At 46.7% G+C, this 21268-nt stretch overlaps 2 protein-coding genes across 8 annotated transcripts in view; both read left to right on the forward strand.

Moving 5' to 3' along the window:
• The first annotated feature begins 836 nt into the window (after positions 1-836).
• On the forward strand, positions 837-4006 carry cox7a2b (cytochrome c oxidase subunit 7A2b). Its single transcript, XM_086018702.1, has 4 exons — positions 837-1004; positions 1983-2072; positions 3374-3458; positions 3822-4006. The coding sequence occupies exons 1-4, from the start codon at positions 987-989 to the stop codon at positions 3878-3880; spliced, it is 252 nt and encodes an 83-aa protein (XP_085874828.1). The 5' UTR covers positions 837-986; the 3' UTR covers positions 3881-4006.
• A 1021-nt stretch (positions 4007-5027) lies between these two features.
• col12a1b (collagen, type XII, alpha 1b) overlaps positions 5028-21268 on the forward strand; it is a 63503-nt gene continuing 47262 nt past the window's right edge. For 6 of the 7 annotated variants that reach the window (XM_086018694.1, XM_086018689.1, XM_086018691.1 and 3 more), the window contains exons 1-13: positions 5394-5533; positions 5690-5762; positions 6656-6765; positions 10138-10254; positions 11282-11425; positions 11595-11642; positions 11774-12037; positions 12937-13104; positions 14470-14643; positions 14748-15038; positions 15733-16335; positions 17920-18198; positions 18292-18567. In XM_086018694.1, coding sequence (XP_085874820.1) covers positions 6693-6765; positions 10138-10254; positions 11282-11425; positions 11595-11642; positions 11774-12037; positions 12937-13104; positions 14470-14643; positions 14748-15038; positions 15733-16335; positions 17920-18198; positions 18292-18567 — 2437 coding nt within the window. In that variant the 5' untranslated portion in view covers positions 5394-5533; positions 5690-5762; positions 6656-6692. Of the gene's footprint in view, positions 5170-5356; positions 5534-5689; positions 5763-6655; positions 6766-10137; positions 10255-11281; positions 11426-11594; positions 11643-11773; positions 12038-12936; positions 13105-14469; positions 14644-14747; positions 15039-15732; positions 16336-17919; positions 18199-18291; positions 18568-21268 lie in introns of those variants that run through there. The other variant, XM_086018695.1, reaches the window with a different exon arrangement.

A 21268-nucleotide genomic window follows, 5' to 3' on the forward strand; every position in this document is an offset into this window, starting at 1 on the left:
GTACTTGTTGTGATGGTAACAAACAAAGCATAAAAAATTAATAACTGAAGCATTTTTGTCACACATTGGTGGGCTAGTTTGTGTCCATGTGAGCGTTTGAGTGGGTGGGTGCGTGTTGGACTGAGAAAGTGAGATGTCTCTGTGCGTTATCAGTGTTCTTTGGTGTCTGTTTTTATCTAAGAGACACTTTTAAAAGTGCATGTGCGGGTGTACTAGTTTGTTTGTAGAGAGAACAAAAGAGAACTAGCGTGTTTTATTTTTCTTATTTGAACTTTGTCTCTCTCACACATTATTATAATATGAAGTGATTGACTGGTGGCCAGTCAAGGGTGTAGTGACAGTAGCCTGTCTCATCCCAGAAGGACTCGTCATTTAACCACATTTTGTGTCTACATAAAAATCCCACAAGTTATAAACAGAACACATCACACACACCCAAAATATTTTGATTGCTCAACATAATTTTATCGAACTATTATGTTGCAGGTAAAAAAAAAAGAAGGAAAATAATCAGTAAAATTGAATAAATTGTGTGAGTGGCGGCATAAAAGGATGCCAGGAGGGCATTGATTCCACAAAGAGTCACATGATGACTAAAATTAATTTCAAGTCTTGATTGTTGATAAGTTTCTTTTATTGCACTGATTTAAAAAAAAATAGCTTGCTCAGTATGTTCTTTTAGTAATGGTAGTAGGGCAATCTGTCGAAATATTGGTTTGTTTGTTTTCTCCTTGAATTAGGTATGCTTTAAGTAATTAAAACACCTCTAGCGGAATCATTGTTCAGTTGTGTGCTCATAATGGAAATTGTCTCGTGTGCTTCCAACATAGGGCTTTGGAGGCAGTAGAGGGTGCGGGTTGAATGCTGTCTTGAATGCGGTCGTTGAAAGCACGCAAAGAAGAAAACCAAGACGACGACGACGACGACGAAGAAGACAGCAAGCGGAAGCAGTTATCGTCCTTGTGAGCGAAAGGCGAACCCACAAAATGAATCGCGGCGTTTTTGTAAGTTCTCCTCGGCCCTCGCTGCTTGTTGTGCGTTGCGAGCGTTCGCTTGTGTTGCTGTGCTGGGTGCAGTTTAGCACGACGCGTCTCGTCAGCTCCGTTTGGCCTCAAAGGGTCGGCTAGGGGTCAAAGGCTGCTAATGTCGTCGCGCTAACACGCTTGGAACTTTTCGTCCGTCGAGCTTTTGCAACGTCAAACGTCAGGAAAGGATACGAAATAAAATCTTCCGGAAAAAACACCCTAATAACATTATTTAGAACAATTTTAGCTTCGTTCCCCTCTTGGCATTTGCTCTATTTCTGATGCCAAATGTTTTTGAAACATTTGTTATCAACTTCCACAGGAATAATAAGTGCTTCCCCCATAAGAAAAAAAAAAAAACTATCTTTAATCAAAATATGTGCGTACGTTGATACTTGATACTTTTGTAATGTTCAAGAGTTTAAAATGAGCCAACAAACTGCATTGTGGCTGTTCCGTGCGTAGATTATTTGATTAATATGAGAGATTAAAAATAAAACAAGTGATGAATTTTTAAAAACTGGCAAAAATTCACCAAACTGTCCAACTTGTTCACTGTAATATAGAAGTTAGGTATGACTCAAGTTCCAAACTCCCTTTTAAAAAACAAAAACATGCTTTAAACACATTAAAATTTATCCCAAAACTCATTTTAAACAGAAATAAACTTTAGCAGCCAACGTTGCAGGCACAACATGTAAAGGGAAAAAAACCATTGATGGTGTGATGATGCTGTGAATACCACTAGATGGCAACACTGCCAAAGGTATGGAGCTCCATTGAAAGGCAACTCGGGCAACGGTGTTCTTGTGAAAGCAGATGCAGGAGTCTTTCGTGAATCTTGCCCAGGATGCTCCTGAGCACAAGCCTCCCAACATGCGCCAAGCTCCAACCTTCTCTTCACTTAACATTGTCAACGTGTCCACAACTGATCCTGTGTCTTCTCGACATTTCCAGGCGCTCCAACAGGTGGCGCGGCGGACCTTTTGCGGCTCGGCTAGGAGGCAGGTGGAGAACCAGGTCCCCAAGAACCAGAAGCTCTTCCAGGTAGCTGGTCTCCTTGCGCCCGCAATTTGCAGCCATCCTTCCAATGGAGGCCTCACATTCAGCAACTGCTTCTAATTTTCTTGCAAACATGCTGGCTTTAATTGTAACAAGATGTACACAAGTAGCAGCTGACTAAAAACAGACAGCGTCAAGCTTGATAGGATTCCATTCAATGAATGTGGAACATACTTGAGGTTAGCAATTGGCGTGGCCCTCGGCGACCGTTCCACTTACTCACTTGGAAAATTAATGACCTAGCCGTGAATTTTTTGCTCTTTCGGACACCCGCGCTTGCTCAGTTTTCTGCATAAGAGGCGAAGCGTGCTTGCTTCGAGCCGTTTGTCATTCCCTGGAACAAGATGAATGAACTTTTCATTGATTTCAATGGGGAAGATGATTTTGAGCTGCGATTGTATTTGAAATCGTGCCTCAAGAGATCTAGCAGCTTATCGTTTTGCGCTTGATTGAGACTTGAGAGCTCGAACCCGTCGACTTTCCACCCGCTCGCAGTCCCGTCTGCCGCAAAACGAAAATTGACGGCGGCGAGGACGTGCCGCTCGCCAAACCGCGGCCGTCGATCAATATCACTGTGACAAGCGTCCGCGTGACGGATGGGGAAAAAAAAAAGCAAACTCTGATGCTTGTTTTTTTTCCTCCTGTGACATTCTTATTCCATCGTTCCCGCTGCCATCAATGAATAATCGCCGGTCCATTATTTAGTCTGGGCCCACACAAGCTAACGGCTAGACGTGTTTGATTGGGAAGCAAACCAACAAGAACTGCCGTGCATGTGTGCTAGCTGCGCTTTGCTTGCATGGACGGCCAGAAAAAAATTTGCAGCGTCTGTCAAACGTGCTGATACAAATGTCAAGTGGAAAAGTCCTTCTTTTTTAAAGATGACATGAAACCAATCACAGTCTCCTGTTGAGACTTTAACGAGCTCCCCCCAAAAAATAAAAATTCCCCCAAATTTTGCCACACTAGTGTGACATCCTGGAATATTTGTAGCTTTTTTTTTCCCCCAATTTTTTTTTTCCTCAGATAAAATGTAATTTATCCATTTATTTCATTAGATTATTGTGACAGCTTTTTTTTCTGTCACACAAAAAAACTTTTGAACATAGTGTGAAGACTTTATATCCACCCTAATTACAGATGACAAAAATGCATAATTAAGTTTACATAATTGATAAAGAAAATGAAAGTAAACTGTTTTATGTCTTCATGTTTTTTTCCAACTTGAGCAGAAAAGACGGCCTTGATACACACTTGAGCATGTCAATATTTTTTGTTTTTGTCAGGAGGACAACGGCATCCCGGTGCACCTGAAAGGCGGCACGACCGACGCGCTGCTCTACCGAGCCACCATGACGCTCACCGTGCTTGGTGAGTGAGTTAGCCAGCCAGCGCAAACCACCAAAAACCACTCCCACTCCTTGCCGCTTGACCTTTCGGCCAACTTTTCACTTTCACGCCTTAAACTTGAGAAAAAAAATAAAGACATCTGCGCTTTGTAGTCCTCACTTTGACAAACTAAGGGTATGTGTCTGCTTTCATAGACGGTGACACAAATCGAAGTCCCGTGAAGGGCATTTTGAAAAGGTTCCCATTGAACAAGTTCTCTCTTAATGATTAGATGATCAAAATAGTTGCCGATGAATTAACGATGTGTGGATTCATGGATGAGCGGTTGTGTCACGTGTCTTCTCACCACACGCGTGTGTGTTTTTGTTGTTTTGACATGCACAGGTGTGGGTTACGTGGTGTACGAGCTGCTGAAGGCGGCCAACCCCCAGAAGAAAGCGTGACTCCGCCTCCATGTCGTGTTGAGTGTGATGATGATGATGATGATGATGATGATGGTTGTGCTCCTGTCATTTTCATGGGATCAATATTTATTTCCCCGCAAGATCAATTAAACTTGTCATGACAAAGCTGTTGCTGCTTGTCCTCTTGGAACGCAGAAGTTGCCTCAAGCCCGCCACCATATAGCGAGACCACATAAAAAAAAGTTTCTTTTTTGAGCGCTTCAACTTATACCAAGCCTTCCTCAGCGCTTGTTATCGCTCTCAAGGCCTATCGTATAACATCACTTTGAGGAAAGGAAAGGAAGGAGAATCGCACGTAAACAAAATGGAAGTCAATGTATGTTTTCACAGCCAAATGTTCAAGCAAAGCCGATCTCATAAGGACCGGTGCCTAGCTTAATGCTAACGCATCATGTGAATCTCCTTAGATGGGCTAACAGGTATTAGCATGAGGCCCTGACCCACGATGACAACTCCAATGTATCCCAGAAGAAAACTCTGTAAACTGAGTCGACTAATTAAATAAAATATATCATGAAGTCAAATGATAGAACATTTGACAATATTTTGGCCTTTACTACATGTTGAACTTTGCAACTTTTTTGGGTCGTATTTGTCCAAGTTGTGATGTGTTAAATTTAGAAAAAAATGGCCACTGTTTGCTCTATCTCTACGTCTTCAGTTTTTGGCCTGATTTCTTAACTGCCCTTTATACATCCTTACATCAATAACGGCCAATACATCAATTTCCTTGTCAAAATGAATTAATTTGCTATTAATTTGAATTGTTGGAAGTTGTTCAAAAGTTAAGAACAAAAGTCTAGCCTAATATTGCCAAATTTGAATGCCAACTTTTTTTTTTTACTGTTAAGTGTCCCAAATTAATGTAGTTTGATGAAGTTCAATCTATATAAGCTATATATTTTTTTTCATATGTAGCTCACATGGTCACCATGTAGTTGTTTGTCTTTAGCAGTCCACAGGAGGTGCTTATTTTTTTTATATATACTTTTTTCCGCCGCCACAATTTGCGACAATCAGCAAGGCTTGCCTTGCCTGTTTTTTGCGTGAAATATGAAGTGATGATTTGATGTTAACGGAGTCCTGGCATGTTTCTGTGACAAGTGGAAGAGGCAAAGTTGAGCAAGTCCAGCGAAGACGCAGCTCACGTGCGGCGCTTTTGGCGGTGGCCACCAGAGGGCACCCGCGCGTAGGCTGAACAACCTTCAGGTCCTCACCTCGGACCTGCGTCCGCCACGTGAAGACCGGACTGACTTTGTGTTGAAAAGGTGATCACTTGCAAGTCTTGATCAATGCTTTCACGACGAGTGTTCGCGAGTAGAGAAAGCCATTCGCTCGATGAGCTGCGTCAGCACAAAAGCGATGAGCGCATGTGAGAAGTCTCAAAGTTTCCTAGAGTGACTTTGGTGTTTGTGGTCCGCGGGGTGGGCAAACCCCCCTCCCCCTTTTAAATAGGGCGCGGAGGGGAGGCTCAGCCCACTTGGAGGAAAAATCGACGACGCCCGCCGAGCTGCGACCACAAGCTCGCAACACCTCCGAGAAGCGCACGAGCTCCTCTTCATCCTCCTCCTCCTCCTTCTCATCCTCCAGCTCCTCTTCTCGGTGGCGGAACACTTGCGGAGCAAGCTTCAGGTTGGTCACCCTCGTCTCATCGATTAGGCATCGACGACGTTCGTCTGAACGCCTGCATGTGATGACGTCTGCTAATTTCACGTCCGCGGTGTCTTCTTCTTCTTCTTCTTCTTCTTTTTCTTGGTCTTTTCTTGTTGCTCTTCGTCTCCCGCGCAGGACAAAGTTGTGTCGATCAGCTCAAGTCGAAAAGTTGCTCTCATCAATTTGTTCATTTGACGCGTGCGCGCAGGTACAACAGAATCTCGCCTTTCCTCCTATTTGACCACCTCCTTCCTTCCTCCATCCCTTTCTTCCTTTTTTCCTTCCCTTGCTGCCTTTAGTCCTCCTCTTCCCATTTCCTTCTCGCTCCTCTCGTTTCCTCAACACCTCCTCTGGTTTGTCCTTCATCCACCTTCTCCTGTTTCTCATACCACCTCCTGGTTCCCATATCTGTTTTCCTCCTTCCTGCAGTTTTACCACTTCTACCTCTTCCCCTCCTCTTTCTTCTTCCTACGTCTTTCCTCCTTCCTCCTCTTTTGCCAGTACCTCCTCCCGTTTTCTCCGCTTCCTCCTCCTCCTGTTTCCCCTTCATCTCCTTCCTCCTCCTCCTCCTCACGTTTTCATCTTGCTCCTCCTGTTTGTCCTTCAGCCAACTTTTCCTGTTTCCAAACCCTCTTTCCTCCGTTCTTACAACTTTTCCTCTCTCTCTCCTCGCAACCTCCTGTTTCCTCCCCCTTTCTCTTTCCTTCACACCTCCTCCTCTGGTTTCCTCCATCATGCACCTTCTTCCGCTTCCTGTTTCCCAAGCCATTATTCTTCCTCCTTCCACCCCTCCTCTTTCTCTTCCTCCTCATCTCCTCCTTCCTTCCCTCCTCTCAACACCGCCTCCTGTTTTCTCCTCCTGATTTTTCCCCATCCCCTGGGACCTCCTTCCTCCTGATACCTCACTAGCTCTCCCTCAAGTTTCCTATTCCTCCCTCTGCTCCTCTTTCCCCTTCGCTCCCATCGCCCACCCTCCCCAAGCAGCCTCCTTTGCGCCCTCGCGGCGGAATCTCCTGGGTTCTCACATGTCGTCCTCCTCCTCACATGTCGTCGTCTCGGCGGTGGCGGCGGCTGCGGCTCTGTTGGCGGCGCTGTTGGCAGTCGTCGTCCACGCTGTGGTGAGCCACAGGAAGCCAAAATGAAGAGTGGGCTGACTCTGGTGGCCGCCGCGCTTCTGGCGCTGGTGCTCTCCTCTTCAGCCCAGGACCAAGGTAAGACCTCCCTCTCGCCCCTCCTCCTACTTCTCCTCCCTTGACCTTTCACCTCTGCCTCTCCTAGCGTGCCTCTTGCTGTAGTTGTGAATAAAAGAAAGCGATCATTGGAGTGACTTGGTGTGAGAGGGTGTGCGTGTGATTGAAAGGTTTGTTATTGATGTCTTCTCAACAAATTTTGCTGATGTTAAAAAAAAAAAAAAAGAAAAAAAAATGCCCTTCATATTCCAAATGTCATTGTTGAATTGCCTGCTATGACTGTTGACGTGATGCTGTTTTTCTATTTGTATTTGAGGCTGCTTCGAGTTTTGAAGCGCGTTATGACTCTCGACCAATCGGTAGCGCACATAAGGAAAAGCAAATGTGAAGTGTTGGGCGGAATGTGTTTTTTTTTCTGACATGTTTTGTTATTGTACAAGTCAAGTGAAGGTGTGTGCGCGCTGTTGCAAGCTACACAGGTGAGATCAAGACAGAAACTGTCAGCGTGCTCCCACTTCACCCACTCGGCATCATTCCCATGTGGTGAAAAAACAGCAATCAAATAATACACCCACAATCCAATCCGATGCGTATTTCCACAAACCAAAGATTGCGTTCGATGTTTTTTAATAATGCACAAAAAGTTTGCATTAATAACATAATTGATTCGTTTTTTAAATATGAGCCTCGATCAAATGGTTGATGCCACTTGATGATTAAAAAAAAAAAAGTGACATCAACTAACTAATTGGTAGAGGCTCATATTTAAGAAAAAAGTAAAAATGTTTACTTTGGAAAAGAATTATAAAATGCAAACTTTGTTGCACTATTAAAAAAAACAGAATGTGTTGTTTGTGTTCGACGCTGCTTTTTCGAATGAATAAAAAGGAAAAAGCTGAAGTAAGCTGGCCCTCATCCAGTGTGCAATTTGTAGCTTGGCCGCCGGGCGGCGCACTTGCTCAGGAGCTCCGTGCAGCCTGTGCGAAAAGAAAATGAAGAAAAAAAACACAAGGGGGAAAAAAAAAAAAGAAAAAAAAAAAAGAGGGAAAGCCGCCATCCGGCGAGCGGCCAAGTTTCCTGCCGGGTGATTTCTCCTCATGGAACGCGGAGACTAAATATGACTTCAACTCATCTTTTTCCACAAGTTGAACACCAACAGGAGGGGGAAGGGGGAGGGGGGGGAGTAATCAGTCTGCTTATTTTCTCCCAAATGACACAAAGTGAGCACACTCAAAGGAAAAAGAAGTCTGTTGTGTCTGACCTCTCGTAACCTTGGCTCATATACTGCATCCATACGGTCTAAACCATCCTGCAGCGCTCCTTCAACTTTTTACACCCAAAACACTCGGTTCCCCAACTGAGACCTTAATCAACCAACATGAACATTCAGTAGCATAGTAGGCCTAAGTGTTCGCCAACAACCAGGCAGAGATTTCCTAACATGTTGAGTTTTGTAAACCACTGCAACATTAGGCACAGTTTGAACAGTAACACTGCATGTGAATATGACAAAACAAAAAACAAGTGCGCTTAAATAATCACATTCAAATATGTCACACGTAAAAGTAAAACAAAATAGAAATGTAAAGTAAAGGTGAATTGTGAATGTGTTGTACTTGAACTGAACTGCATTTGGAAGATGTCCTGCACTAGATTGAAAAACATGGACGTCGTCGTAACATTCTGCACAGGTTGAACATTTGGTTGAGGGATACTTTTGCTTACCACTAGAGGGAGCCAGTGAATCACTAGTAGTACTTGCACCGCACAAAATCACAGCAGAATGACACAATTTGTAATGTGATTGGTTAAAAAAAAAAAACATCCCAATTGCTAATCTTGTTCAAGTTCCTTACATTGACGTGGCCACACAAAGATGCAGAAGTGGACAAAAAAATCAGACAGACACAGACTTGAAGCAACGTGGCAGAGACAAACGATTGCAAAAGAAATGAACCCAAAGAATCTGGCTTGTAAATGTCGGTGAGTGTTTGCGCTGGTGTGACTGATGATGTCCACCTGCTTGAACGCATTCTGTTGGCTGCCAAGTCAAACAGAGGAAACGGAGCCATTTAATGAGACATTAGAGGCCTTTTTGACAGCACGTGGACAAGCGACCAGCGTCTCCTGGACGTGTTTGCGCTTTTTTTCTGGGAAGCAGAAGCAACATCTCGCTGGTCAGGTTGGTGCTTCCTCCGCATTGTCCCGTGCCGTCGTGTCACCTTCCCGGTCAAGTCCGCACCCCCGTCTGGACTTCACGACAATATTTTGCTGGGATATTCTTCACCTGCTGCTGCGGTTGGCACTGGACAACAAAAGAAAGAAAGAAAGCGTCTGTTATTTTATTGTCGACCAGTTGCGCTTGTTGTAGTTTCAAGAAACGTGTTCTAGAATAGTTTGGACTTTGACTCACAAAAAGCTAAGACTATTAGAGTGCTAGCATGTAGCTAATGTTAAAAACAAGCTTAGCATAGTCTGGAACATTCTGTTTGCGTCCGCCAAAGGTTCATTAGCAGCTAATTAGTTGGCTAGCTAGCTCACATTCTAGAGTCGTAAGTCTGTTTTTTGTTGTTTCAGTAGAGATTTAAAAAGTGTTAAAAAAAAAAAGCTAGGTAGCTAGCCAGTCTGTTGTGTGTGTGTGTGTGTGTGTGTTCCACGCCAACCTGAAGAATATCCCCTTAAAATATTCCACAAAGAACACAGGGTCTTTGTGTACATGAGCCTTTTTGTCCTCAAGTTGTAGCCTGCAACTTGTCATGTACACTTGTCATGTTGTCGTCATGTACATTTGTGCTGTGTTTGTTTGCTCACCAAAAAAAAAAAAAAAGACACTTTTTTTTTCCCCCCCTCACAAAGAACAGAAAAGTTCTCCTCCTTGTGGTCGCGGTCGTGGCCGAAGGCGTCCGGACGGACGTGGACCAACGTGCGTGTTGGTCAATTCAACTCAAAGTGTTGGATTGGCGTCCGCTCTGAAAACATGAAAACGTCTTTGCAACCATTTTCATGTGTGACGGCAAAGAAAAGCCTCAACGCAAGCGGCTTCAAACAGAACAGCAAACTGCTTTTTGATGGCAGGGGTGTCCAAAATGTTTCTTGTGAGTGACGCATATAGAAAGACAAAAAAGCCAGAATTAAGCTCGTGCATCGAGCTATGTGGCGCAGGCCACTAAAAAGTGGCCGGCGGGCCGCAAGCGGCCCACGGGCCGTACCTTGGACACCGTCCTTTAGCCTAACGTCCAAATTTTTGGCGTTGAAGTTGGCCTTTCTTTGCTCTTGCCGCCTGTCACCTTCCGGAATGTTGTGTGATCCAACTAACAACAAAACAAGTACACAACGCGTGTGTGCGCGTGCCGTCCTCAACACGGTTTTTTTTTCTCCTTTTTGTGTGCGCAGTGGAGCCGCCGTCCGATTTGACCTTTCACATCGTGAACGAGCGGACGGTGCAGATGTCGTGGAAAAGGCCGCGCTCACACCTCGACGGCTACAGGATACATGTGACTTCCGATACAGGTGGGCCGTCCCGTCCTGTCCCGTCCTGTCCTCGCCCCTCCCGCGCTATGCTAACGAGCGCGGACGCACCCTGCAATTAGGTCGCCACGCACGTACGCACGCACGCACACAAGAAAAGCATTATTTCACATGCCCCGTGGGGAAAAGCAATTCCATTGCCCATCCCTGTTTTTCCCCCACAACGCCTTTTGGCCTCAAGCGACACGTCAAAGTCAGGTTAAATCATCTTAATGTGGCGCTATTAAGGCATAATCAAGGTTAAATTATCATCAGTTTGTCATCAGTGTCAAAGCAAAGGCTAAATCATCTTCACTTCAGGAAAACATGAGAGGCGTACGTTGTCCTAATTTGAACTGTCAAGAAAAACGCTGGAGGCCACAAAAAAAATCTTTATTTTTAATGAAGCCATCTGTGGTTAAATGATCTTAAGTTCATTTTCAGTCATAACTTTAGTCTAAATAACCTCAATTTTATAGCTGTTACAAACAAAGCTGAAATGATCTTAATTCAACTGTCAATAAAGACACTTCAGGCAACAGAAAAAATCGGAATTTACTCTCTCTAAAATCGTCACAGGCAAAATCATATTGTCATTAAAAGGAGAATCTAAATTGTATTGCCATTAAAACATTGCAGATTAAATATCTTCATTTTATTGTCAGTAAAAGCAATTGACCAACTTTAGACAATTTGATGTGTAGCGCAACAAATCGCTTGGGTTTAAAAAAAAAAAGAAAACATCGATGATGCAGACTGGAATTGATGATGGAAAGCAGGAAAAACATGAACCGGAAGTACAGCAAATAATAAAAACAAAAATCAAAACTCCGACCTCGGTTTGTCGTGATGTTAATTGGCCTTTGTTTTCCATTGAAATCTGCAAGCTTTTCCAAGTGGCGCCCCCGGGAGGCCACGGAATTCTTCGCGTCTGCCCAAATTATGCTTCACCCCAAATCTGGTTTGCGTTCGCACCGTGGCCGTGCCGATGTCATCCGTTGACGGCTTCTGGTGTCTATTTTGTTTTCAGGAGAACTAGCTCGAGAATTTGCATTGGCGCCGTCGGCCACGTCCACGTCCATCTCGGAACTCAGTCCAGACGTGGACTACACCGTCAGCGTATTCGCCTACGCCGGAGCCCAGGAGAGTTTTCCCGTCTCGGGAAAGATCACCAGTGAGTTTGCTACTAATAGCCTGTTTTTCACGACACTGTGACACTTCTTCGCACTAGTCGGACAACTTTGGCATACTCGTAGGACAACTCGTGCACCGCGGTGTATTTTCCCATTAGTGTCTGGGAAGAAATTGTTTCATCCCTCATCTCTTCCAATCCAACCTTGCAGTCGAGTCTGGAGGAGGAGCTTCCAGAAGACTGGACGCAGATGCCGCGAGTAAGTTGCGTCGCTTCCTGTCCGAACGATCCCTAGCCGACGAATTCAGCCGGCCCGAGCTTACGGTGCAAAATCAAGGCGCTCGAAAGCGGCCACGCTAGCCCATGTGACGTCCGTTTTTTTCCCCGCAGAATGTCCCGTGAGCGCCGTGGCCGACGTGGCCTTCCTGCTGGCCGGGTCCTGGGCCTCGGACGGGGCCGCCTTCAAAAACGTGCGCGGCCTGGTGGCGGCCGTGGCCGGAGCCTTTCAGGTCGGGCCGGACACAACCCGCGTGGCCGTGCTGCAGCACGGCGGCCCCGCGTCCGCCGGCTTCCCGCTGGACCGACACCTGAGCCGACCCGCCCTCATGCGCGCCATCGGAGCGCTGGACATCCACGACGGCGACGCCAGGACAGGTGCCCTCACTTCTAATCTTCTCGCTCGTCGTTAAACACACCCGTACCCATATTACCCTGTGGAACGCCGTCCAAACATTTGAAAGCGCTCGCAGGGAGATCCACCCATTTTTAGACGATATCAGGTTATTGGATGGTGCCTAATGTTGTGGCCAGTCAGTGGGTGGATTTGGACTTCTCTAGACTTCCATTTCTGAACTGTCTTCAAGGAAAAAGAAGAAGAAGTAGGTCAGCAATATGTTCAGCATCTGTTTTTGCACTTGCGCCCGGGCGCGCACGCACACACTTATTGGCACGGCCTTCATTTTGAATAATGACTGAATCAAAAGCGGCGCTTCCCAGCCTTTATCGAGTCAACGGGCGAAAAGACACATGTCACAACAAGTGCCTGCGCTAGGTTGAATTGTTCTGCCGGTCACCGGCAGCGATTGATCCACAAAGATCAATCATTTCTGCAGAATTTCAAGCCTACGTACTGAAATTTGATGCTCGAGTGAACCCAAAATACCACAGAATGGAGACGTTTCAAAATGTCTATCCTTATCTATCTCTTTTCCATTCTTCAATAATCGGCCGATGAACACGCTTTGCTTTCACCAAAAACACGGGTTTCACACCAAAAAGCGGAGAAAACGGTCAATTAGATGCTCATGCTGTCTTTTTTTGCTTTTGTGTCACCTCAAACTTGAAAACAACCAAAACAGGACTGAGAAAGGGCTTTTTTTTTGGCAATCACATCGTTTACTTAGAGTTCCTATATTTTGCAAAACGTCTGTATTTCGTTATTTGATTTGCGCGGTTGCAAAATGAACAGTATGTGATGGGTGGTCATCGGTGTCAAGGAAGTCTCGAGCCTTAGTTGTTTTTTTCTTGCTCTTGACGTCGTTTGTTTTGTTCAGGCGCCGCGCTGGACTACCTGCTGAGCAACACGTTGAGCGAGGCGGCGGGCTCGCGCCCGTCCTTCCCCAAAGTGGCGCTGATCCTCACCGACGACGGCGACTGGGACGATTCCGCCGAACGTTCGGCCAGGCGTCTGAAGAGCCAGGGCGTGGAGATCTTCGTCGTCGGTACGCCGCCGTCCCTCTTCTCGCCTTCTTCGCCTCCTTTGCGATGGCGCAATCGCGCTCGGATTCCTTCGGCATTATCGAGCCGTAGCAGGAATGCGAGCGCCGTCACACTTTCCACACGCCGAGTGGACGCAGATACACAAAGGGCTGTGTCGCCATGGCGACCGGCTGGAGATCAACACTCAGCTCATCTTCAGCTGGAAGAGATAAAACAACAACCTGAAGGGGGGGCTCCCCTCACCCTCACCACACACACACACACACACACATGAAAACAATCAGGAACGCATTCACAGTCCATCGAGGTTCATTGTACGAATCCACCTCAATGTTCGCACCTTTGACGGTAGCTGACAAACGTGAGCACAGCCCTCCCTTTTTTCAAGTATTTCAAGCAGATATGTTGCTACAATGTCAAGGGTGCATCTCCTGCGCCCTCAAAAAGAAGTCAACATGTGTAAACCACTGGCGACAAAAGTGAGCGCACCCCCACGGGAAAATGTCCAAGTGTCGATGGCGAGCAGGTGTGTTAAATTTGGTGTTTATTGTTCACACATCGGTCATCGAAAGTTCAGTATGGCAAAAACTTTTTGAGGATCTGAAAAAAAAAATGCTCCTCGGAGCCATTCTGAGGGGCCAGAAAACTGTCACTGAAAAAAAAAAATGATAGGTTTTAGACTGACTACTTGACATTGTAGCAAAGTGTCCTCTCTTCAGTGTTGCACCATGAAAACAAAAAAAATCCAATACTGACAGATGTTGACTCATTTTGTGAGATTCTGCATATGGGCAAAATATGTTTTGAGGACAAAACCATCAAATTGCATTTTAATTGTCCATTTACTTTATTCCGTAGAAGGTCGAACAATAAAAAATGATTTGACACTTCTTTTTTTCCCATATTTATTATTTTTTTTTCCCCCAAATGAGTAATTTTCAAATTTGGTGGATTTTTGTTGACTAAAAGCTGTGTTTATCATACTTTTGCCCATGAGTAGTATCTTGCAAAAGGGAGTTGAATTTTAATAGCCATTTGATTGTCTTCTTGGCGTCAAGTGACATTTTGCCAGCCCTCGAAACAAAAGTGAGTGCACCCCCAAGTGAAAATGTCAATTGCTGTTGTTTTTGCCGCACACAAATGACAGAAATCTCTGTCGGGCCGTTCAAACAATTCTCTTGCTGTTTCCAAGATGTGACTGGGACGGCAGAAGTCTTTGAAGGTGGTCTGAGCAACTCAGTGCTTGAAATCAAGCCTCCCCAGATGACTTCTCATTTCCTGGAGGGGTCGCCACGCTTTTGTTGAATTTGTAATGGGATCCAAACACACGCGGCGCACGCTGACAGCGCGTCGTGTCGTCTCGGCAGGCATCCGGCGGGCCGATGAGGGCAAAATGAGGGCGCTGGCGTCCACTCCCTACTGGAGTCACGTCTTCAACGCGGCCGCCTCGGAAGACGTCCGCAATCTTCAGAGGGACGTCGTCGGTCAGGTGTGCGCCGGGGTGGAAGAGCAGCTCAGCTCACTCGTCAGCGGCGAAGAAGGTCAGTTTTGAGTTTGCTATTGTTTAAAATCGCCCCCCCCCCCCCCCCCCCCCTCCGGACCTCCGAGTTGTTGTTGTGACGAAGGCGCTTGTGCTTCCCGGCAGCAGTGGAGCCCGCCTCCAATCTCGAGGTGGAGGAGGTGTCATCCAAGGCAATGAAGCTGAGCTGGAGCGCCTCGGCCGACGACGTTTCCGTCTACAAGGTGCAGATGATCCCCCTGACGGCGGGAGGCAAGCGTCACGAGCTGTACGTGGGCCGGGCGCAGACCTCGGTGGTGGTCCGGGATCTCAGCCCGGACACGGAGTACCAGGTCAACCTGTTTGCGCTGAAAGGCCTGACGCCCAGCGAGCCCGTCGTGGTCCTGCAGAGGACTCAGCCGGTCAAACTCTCAGTGGGTGAGTCCAGATTGGCCAGCGCGGCATAAGAGTTAATCCACCCGTTTTCAGCCATCTCTGGGGGCAGCCATTTTGTCACTTCTGGCGACTGAATAGGACATCACAGTTGCTCAGGTAACGACCAATCACGGCTGACCTGTTTTCTGAAGCCGAGCCGTGATTGGTTTGTTACCTGAGCCCTGAGCCGTTGTGATGTCATTTTCAGTTGACAGAAATGACAAAATGGCCGCCCCCTGAGGTGTGTTAAAACGGGTGGATTTTGCTGCTTAACTCATATGGCACAAACGCGATATTCATCAGAATGCCGCGTTTCAACTAGTGGGCCTGCTGGGAACATATTGTAGAAAAAATATATGTTTGGGTTGATTTCCCCCTTTTAGTGCAATATTAGAGAGCGCTATTTTCCCGATCAAAAACAAAGCAATGTTGTTTTTATGGCTTGAAAGGATTAACGGCATTCCCGAGTTAGAGTGTGGTCACAAAACAACTTAAAGTCATATTTCAACGCAATGAAGAAATGCTTCGAGCTTACTCGCGGAGCAAATCATTCCCATAAGTCAAGAAAATAGCAATAACTAGAGCTGCAAGCAGCTACAAACGGGCTCGCGGCGTGACCGTTCATTTCAATTGAGTCACCAATGGCGCCCTGTCTCGTTGTTCCCACCGACGAACCGGCGCCGCACTCCCGTTGCAGAGTGCTCCCTGGGCGTGGACGTCCAAGCCGACGTGGTTCTCCTGGTGGACGGTTCCTACAGCATCGGCCTGGCCAACTTCGCCAAAGTACGAGCCTTCCTGGAGGTGCTGGTGAACACCTTCGACATCGGGCCCAACAAGGTCCAGATCAGCTTGGTCCAGTACAGCCGCGACCCGCACACCGAGTTCCTGCTCAACACTCACTCGGACCTGAGCGGCGTGCTGAAGGCGGTGCGCTCGTTCCCCTACCGAGGCGGCTCCACCAACACGGGCAAGGCCATGACCTACGTGAGGGACAGGATCTTCCAGCTGGCCAAGGGAGCCCGGCCCAACGTGCCGCGCGTCACCATCCTCATCACCGACGGCAAGTCGTCGGACGCCTTCCAGCAGCCCGCCACCAAGCTGAGGGACGCCGATGTGGAGATCTTCGCCGTGGGCGTCAAAGACGCCGTGCGCTCCGAGCTGGAGGCCATCGCCAACTCGCCGGCCGAGACGCACGTGTACACCGTGGAGGACTTTGACGCCTTCCAGAGGATCTCCAAGGAGCTCACGCAGTCCATCTGCCTGAGGATCGAGCAAGAGCTTCGCAACATCCAAAAGAAACGTGAGCCGTCTTACCTTCTGTCTGCCTCCCGCTCTTTGTCCGACGTCATCTTTCATGCACAGCGAACCCCCTTTTATTGCGGGCGATACTACATTCCGGAGCCACAATAGATTAGAACAGAATGCCTTTTATTGGCACTAAAGCGGCTCCTTCTCCGGCGCAGTAAAATATACACAAAAAATACAAAATAAAGAGAGACTTGTAAAGCGAGAAGATGGAAAAAAAAAAAAAAAAAAAAGAAGCGGTCTGGGGAGTTTAGGATCGCAGAGTTGTATGGATTATTGCGCAGTAGTAGCGGTGTTCTATTTGTAGTATACGTGAACACCGAAAGCAGCCCTCGGGCGACTTGTTCACCGTTTTCACTGTGCTGCGAATCCGTGATTGATTTTCTGCATGTTTTTTTTCATGTTATTTTTTATGACTGTCGGCCTGTCAGCCAGGAAGCATTCCCAACCCAGTGAAAACTAAGCCCGAGTGTATCTCCGCACCTTTACGTTACGCTTAATGTTTTGCCCACATGTTGACCCCGCGAGCGCGTGGGAAGGTCACGCGGGGGTCAAGCGGCACTCGCGGCCGCCGTCTCCCCGGCTCGAGCCGTCCCGTCAGGTGCGCGGGGCTTGGCGTCGAGGCAATAAACAACCGAGCGTGACGAGCATTCCTCCGGGCCGCCATCTGCTCGTCAAGTTCCGACAAGCAACGTCTGCGCTTTTTGAGGGGAAAGAAAAAAAAAAAAGTGCAGCACTTAGCAGTTCGACTTCTTTTCTGCTCTGCCAGAACCGACTCGCATACCTTGGAAACGGCACGTTATGTCATTTTCATATCATGATATTCTGTCCGACAAGGACTTGACGGTAGCGTTTTGAATGATGTGACCCGAATGTAAATCTTTCACATCACGTGTATCGCGTGTCGATCTCCCACATCTGTCTTCATGACACGGCGCGTCTCTCTTTTCCTTTTTTTCCTCCCCCCCCTTCATTGGTCTGTTGTTCTTTTCAGGCGTGTTTGACTGCATAGCAACGCTGCGTTGGCATGCTGTGCGGTGATGTCCACGGGGGCCCGTAAAACGCTTTTTGATGCTTGATGGCTGACAGACACATTTGCAAGCGTCTGACTGGCTTTTTGCTGGCCGCTACATTACTTTGGGCTTGCAAGGAGCTGGGAGTTGCGCTTCATTAAAAGTAAAGACTTTATTTACTGTACAAAACTATATGGAGCTTTTTTGAAAACATGCCAGTGACTCTGGGAGCTCCCTTTTTGTTAGAATTTTACAACAAAGATGTGTATTGGCAAACATGAATTATAATAATAAAAACATCGACATTATGCAAATCTGAAAAATTGCTCAATAAATGTAAGCTTAAAGACGTTTCAACAAAGTTAAGAGTTTTAAAGTATTTTTTTTTTTAGAGTTTCACGCCAATATTTGTCCTTTTTGCTGAAAATGAATATTAGCTCGAAATATCGGTCACCTTGACTACTAGCCGATATCGGTTTCGGCCCTGAAAAAAAAAACTATCCCTACCAAAAATATTACCAAAAATGTAATCCAAAAAAACAGCTGATTTTATATACCCTCTTTAGGTCTGGTCCAGCCCAGAGACCTGTCCTTCTCCGAGGTGACTTCCAGAAGCTTCCGGACCTCGTGGGAGATCGACGCCAACGACGTGGAGGCCTTCCTGGTCCAGTTTAAACCCGCCGACCTTCCCGACGGCCATCTGGTGTCCATGTCCATCCCCGGGGACACGCTGACCACCGTCCTGCCTTATCTCACCCCGCTGACCCGTTACCAAGTCAACGTTTCGGCTCAGTACGACCGAGGCGACAGTTTGCCCCTCGTCGGCTACGAGACCACCTTAGAGGGTTCGTTGATGTCCCGCGTCTGAAATCACTTCTGGAGCCTGGCGCCTTCCAAGACAAAAAATTAAAAAAATCTTTCCCGTCCGTCTCTGGCAGAACAAAGTGCGGTTCGCAATGCGAGAGTGTCCCAGGAGACCACGGACAGCTTCCGCGTGTCCTGGCAGCCGGCGCGAGGTGCCGTGCTCCGCTACCGCTTGACCTTCCGACCCGTCGGCGAGGGAGGCGCCGCGCAGGAGGCCAGCACGGTCGGCGACGAGCCCTCCCTCGTGCTGCGGGGGCTTCGGCCGAGGACCACCTACCTTGTCGACGTCAGCGCGGAGTACCGATCCGGTTTCGGACCGGCGCTGCAGACGCAAGGAACCACCAAAGAAGGTGAGATTGAGAGGCATTAAAGGGGAAAGTCAACGCAAACATGTATTTTTCAAGAATATGTTCTATGCAAGCCCACTAGTTGAAACGAGGCATTCTGATTGATATTGCGTTTGTGGAATAAGTGGTAATCCACTCGTTTTGAGCCATCTCAGGGGGCGGCCATTTTGTCACATCGCAACTGCTGAAAAGGACTGCGGGCCAGCCTGGACGCCGCTGCTGCCGTTAGCGCGCTTGCTAACATTGCACTTGTCTGTTGGGCCCACACAATGATGTCACGTGCTAGCTCTGTTAGCGTTTAGCTCATACGTCCTGTCACTTGTTCAACTTTCATGTCGTAATTTTGCATTTTAGCTGCTTAGAAGTCGGAATGGTTTTTGTTAATCGACACCAACAAAGAGTGGCAATTTATGTTGTTGTTTTGTTGCCCTCGTTGATGTCTTTCTCGCTTGTCGGATGTGTGTTCCAAATGTGCTAGCGTGCTGCCAAATCAGGACAAAGTGTCCCGGAATGTTGTGCTCACAACAACATGGATCCTGTTTTCTAGGTCTAGGACTGATTCTCGCTTGAGTCTTCTTTTTGCCGGTCAGTTTCTGGTTCTAGTTCTAGTCTAGTACTGCTTTGAAGTCCAGTCTGAGTTGTGTTCGAATTTTACTTTTAGTTGTCCTTCTTGTTTTTGGGTTCAGGTTCTCCATTTGTAGTTGCACTTCTGCTTTCGCTTTAACCTCTGATTCTTAGTTTCCGGTTCTTGTTCAAGGGCTGGTTCTACCTCTAAAAAACACACAAAAAACCTGCACGCCGTGGCGCTTCGTCTTCACAGTAGCCGCTTGCCCCCGTGCTGTTTCCGTGCAATCGCCAGTAGCGCCTTCGTCACTCTTGACTGACGTTGACGGATGGACTTTTTTTTTTTTGGGCCACCCGCACGAAAAGCGCAGAGTCATCACCGGTTGGTCGGGGTTCTTGAATCGTCTGCTGGGAGATGGAACAAATGCGCCGGCCAAGTTTACACAATGCAGGAGGCCAGACAACTTTCCACTGCGAGCGGGCTGGCAGGCCCGCGTCCAGTCTTCACTCAGTGTGCTGCCACCGTCACGCGCGCCCTGCAAAACTAAACCTTCGCTAAATGAGGATTCTTATGTCAGGATCAGGATTCCGATTATGATGTCCTACTGTTTGGACTGAAACGCAAGTGGTGACTGTGCCAAGCGAAAACCCCATTCGGATGACACTGTGAAAGCAAAACCAAGTCTTCTGACAAAAATATGGCGGTTGCCTTGACATACGGGATGAATTTGTTCCACGATAACGCTCGTAAAGCAAAATCATCTGGAAATCCTTTCCAGCCACCCGTAAAAAACAACCCCAAAAATGTTGCCATCTGTTTTTCATTCATGAGATAAGTAGCATTCTGTAATATTAGACTCGTTACTGCCAAAGTTTAGCATTCAATTCAATGCACATTGTGCTGCCCATTCTGGCCACTTGGGGGCATTCTAAAGGCCAAGTTTCTTGCCTGGATGCAGCAGCCAATCGTATTGCCTGAAGTGGGAGTAATATAGAGGTTCTTTGCAGAGGACAAAGAATACAGTTCCTTGACTCAACTGAACTTTGTCGAGCACTTTAAAAACTTCCATCGCTGCATACAAAGTGCTGCACACGGAGTAAAAAATTGACATACACAAACAAAGACAGTTAAAACACCCAATTGTTCAACCAAATCATATTTGGTCTCGCGAAAGTCTGCTGTCTTATAATGTGAAACGCCATAGATAGGCAAGCAGAAATTAGCGTTCAAGTGAATTTTATTATGAGAATGTGCAGCAGACCACAAATGGCCCCCGAGATTATATGTGATGTTGATGTATGGTTATTTGGACAGTGAACCTCAATTTTTCGCAGGGGGATACATTCCAGACCCTCCCGGAATATGTGATCTTACATTGTATATATTTAAGATCGTAATTATTCTTCCAGTAAAGCTCAGTGCTGTGCAGCACAACTTTAAATTGCGACTTGTACAGCTAAAACACATCAAAAAACAATTAAACATCTGTGAATCTGAGGCGGAGTCGTGGAAGATGAGCCATGATGTATTTTTAGTCCGTCTGTTGCTTCGAGCCAAATTTCTCCACAGGTAGCCAAATAAAGTGAACCTCCAAACTAGCCGTGTGCTCACCGCTTGAGCTTGTTAGCCATACTGAGTGAGTAGTTAGCGAGCCGTTAGCGGCCACTTAGCAGCCTTATCACATCCAGAAGTTACGCAACATGACTGTTGGTGTAGGTTTGTGTGTTGTTTTTTTTTTGTTTTTTTTTTTCGCTCAACTCGAGTCTCGCATTCCCCAAACCTCCCATTGTGAGGAAAACATCTGATGTGATTTAGTTGCTGACTGTTCCGCGCTACTGGCTAACTGTGCTCTTAGCGGCTAATGGACTATTTGGATTATTGCTGCTTTGACTCAGCTGGAGCCAAAAACCACACACGTTTGAGCAAAACAGCCGCAGTCATTTTTTTATGGTCTTTGTTGTCTGTGAATCAGCGTTTTGTGGGAGACTAAACAAGATAAAAAACGGGAGTGCAAAAACATTTATACTGTGGCAATATGTGCTGTATATCAATGTTTATATATGTGTGTGTATATATATATTTATACTGTATATGTGTATATATATATATATATATACACAATATGTGTGTATATATATG

The sequence above is a fragment of the Filicampus tigris genome, chromosome 20 (genome assembly GCF_054856515.1).
Source record: "Filicampus tigris isolate MCC_2025a chromosome 20, RoL_Ftig_1.0, whole genome shotgun sequence".
Classification (NCBI taxonomy): Eukaryota; Metazoa; Chordata; class Actinopteri; order Syngnathiformes; family Syngnathidae; genus Filicampus; species Filicampus tigris.

Excerpts from the sequence above, each read along its gene's own strand:
- cox7a2b (XM_086018702.1), top strand. Across the intron at positions 2,073-3,373 it reads AGAACCAGAAGCTCTTCCAG|GAGGACAACGGCATCCCGGT; the intron begins GTAGCTGGTCTC and ends TGTTTTTGTCAG. Across the intron at positions 3,459-3,821 it reads CATGACGCTCACCGTGCTTG|GTGTGGGTTACGTGGTGTAC; the intron begins GTGAGTGAGTTA and ends TGACATGCACAG.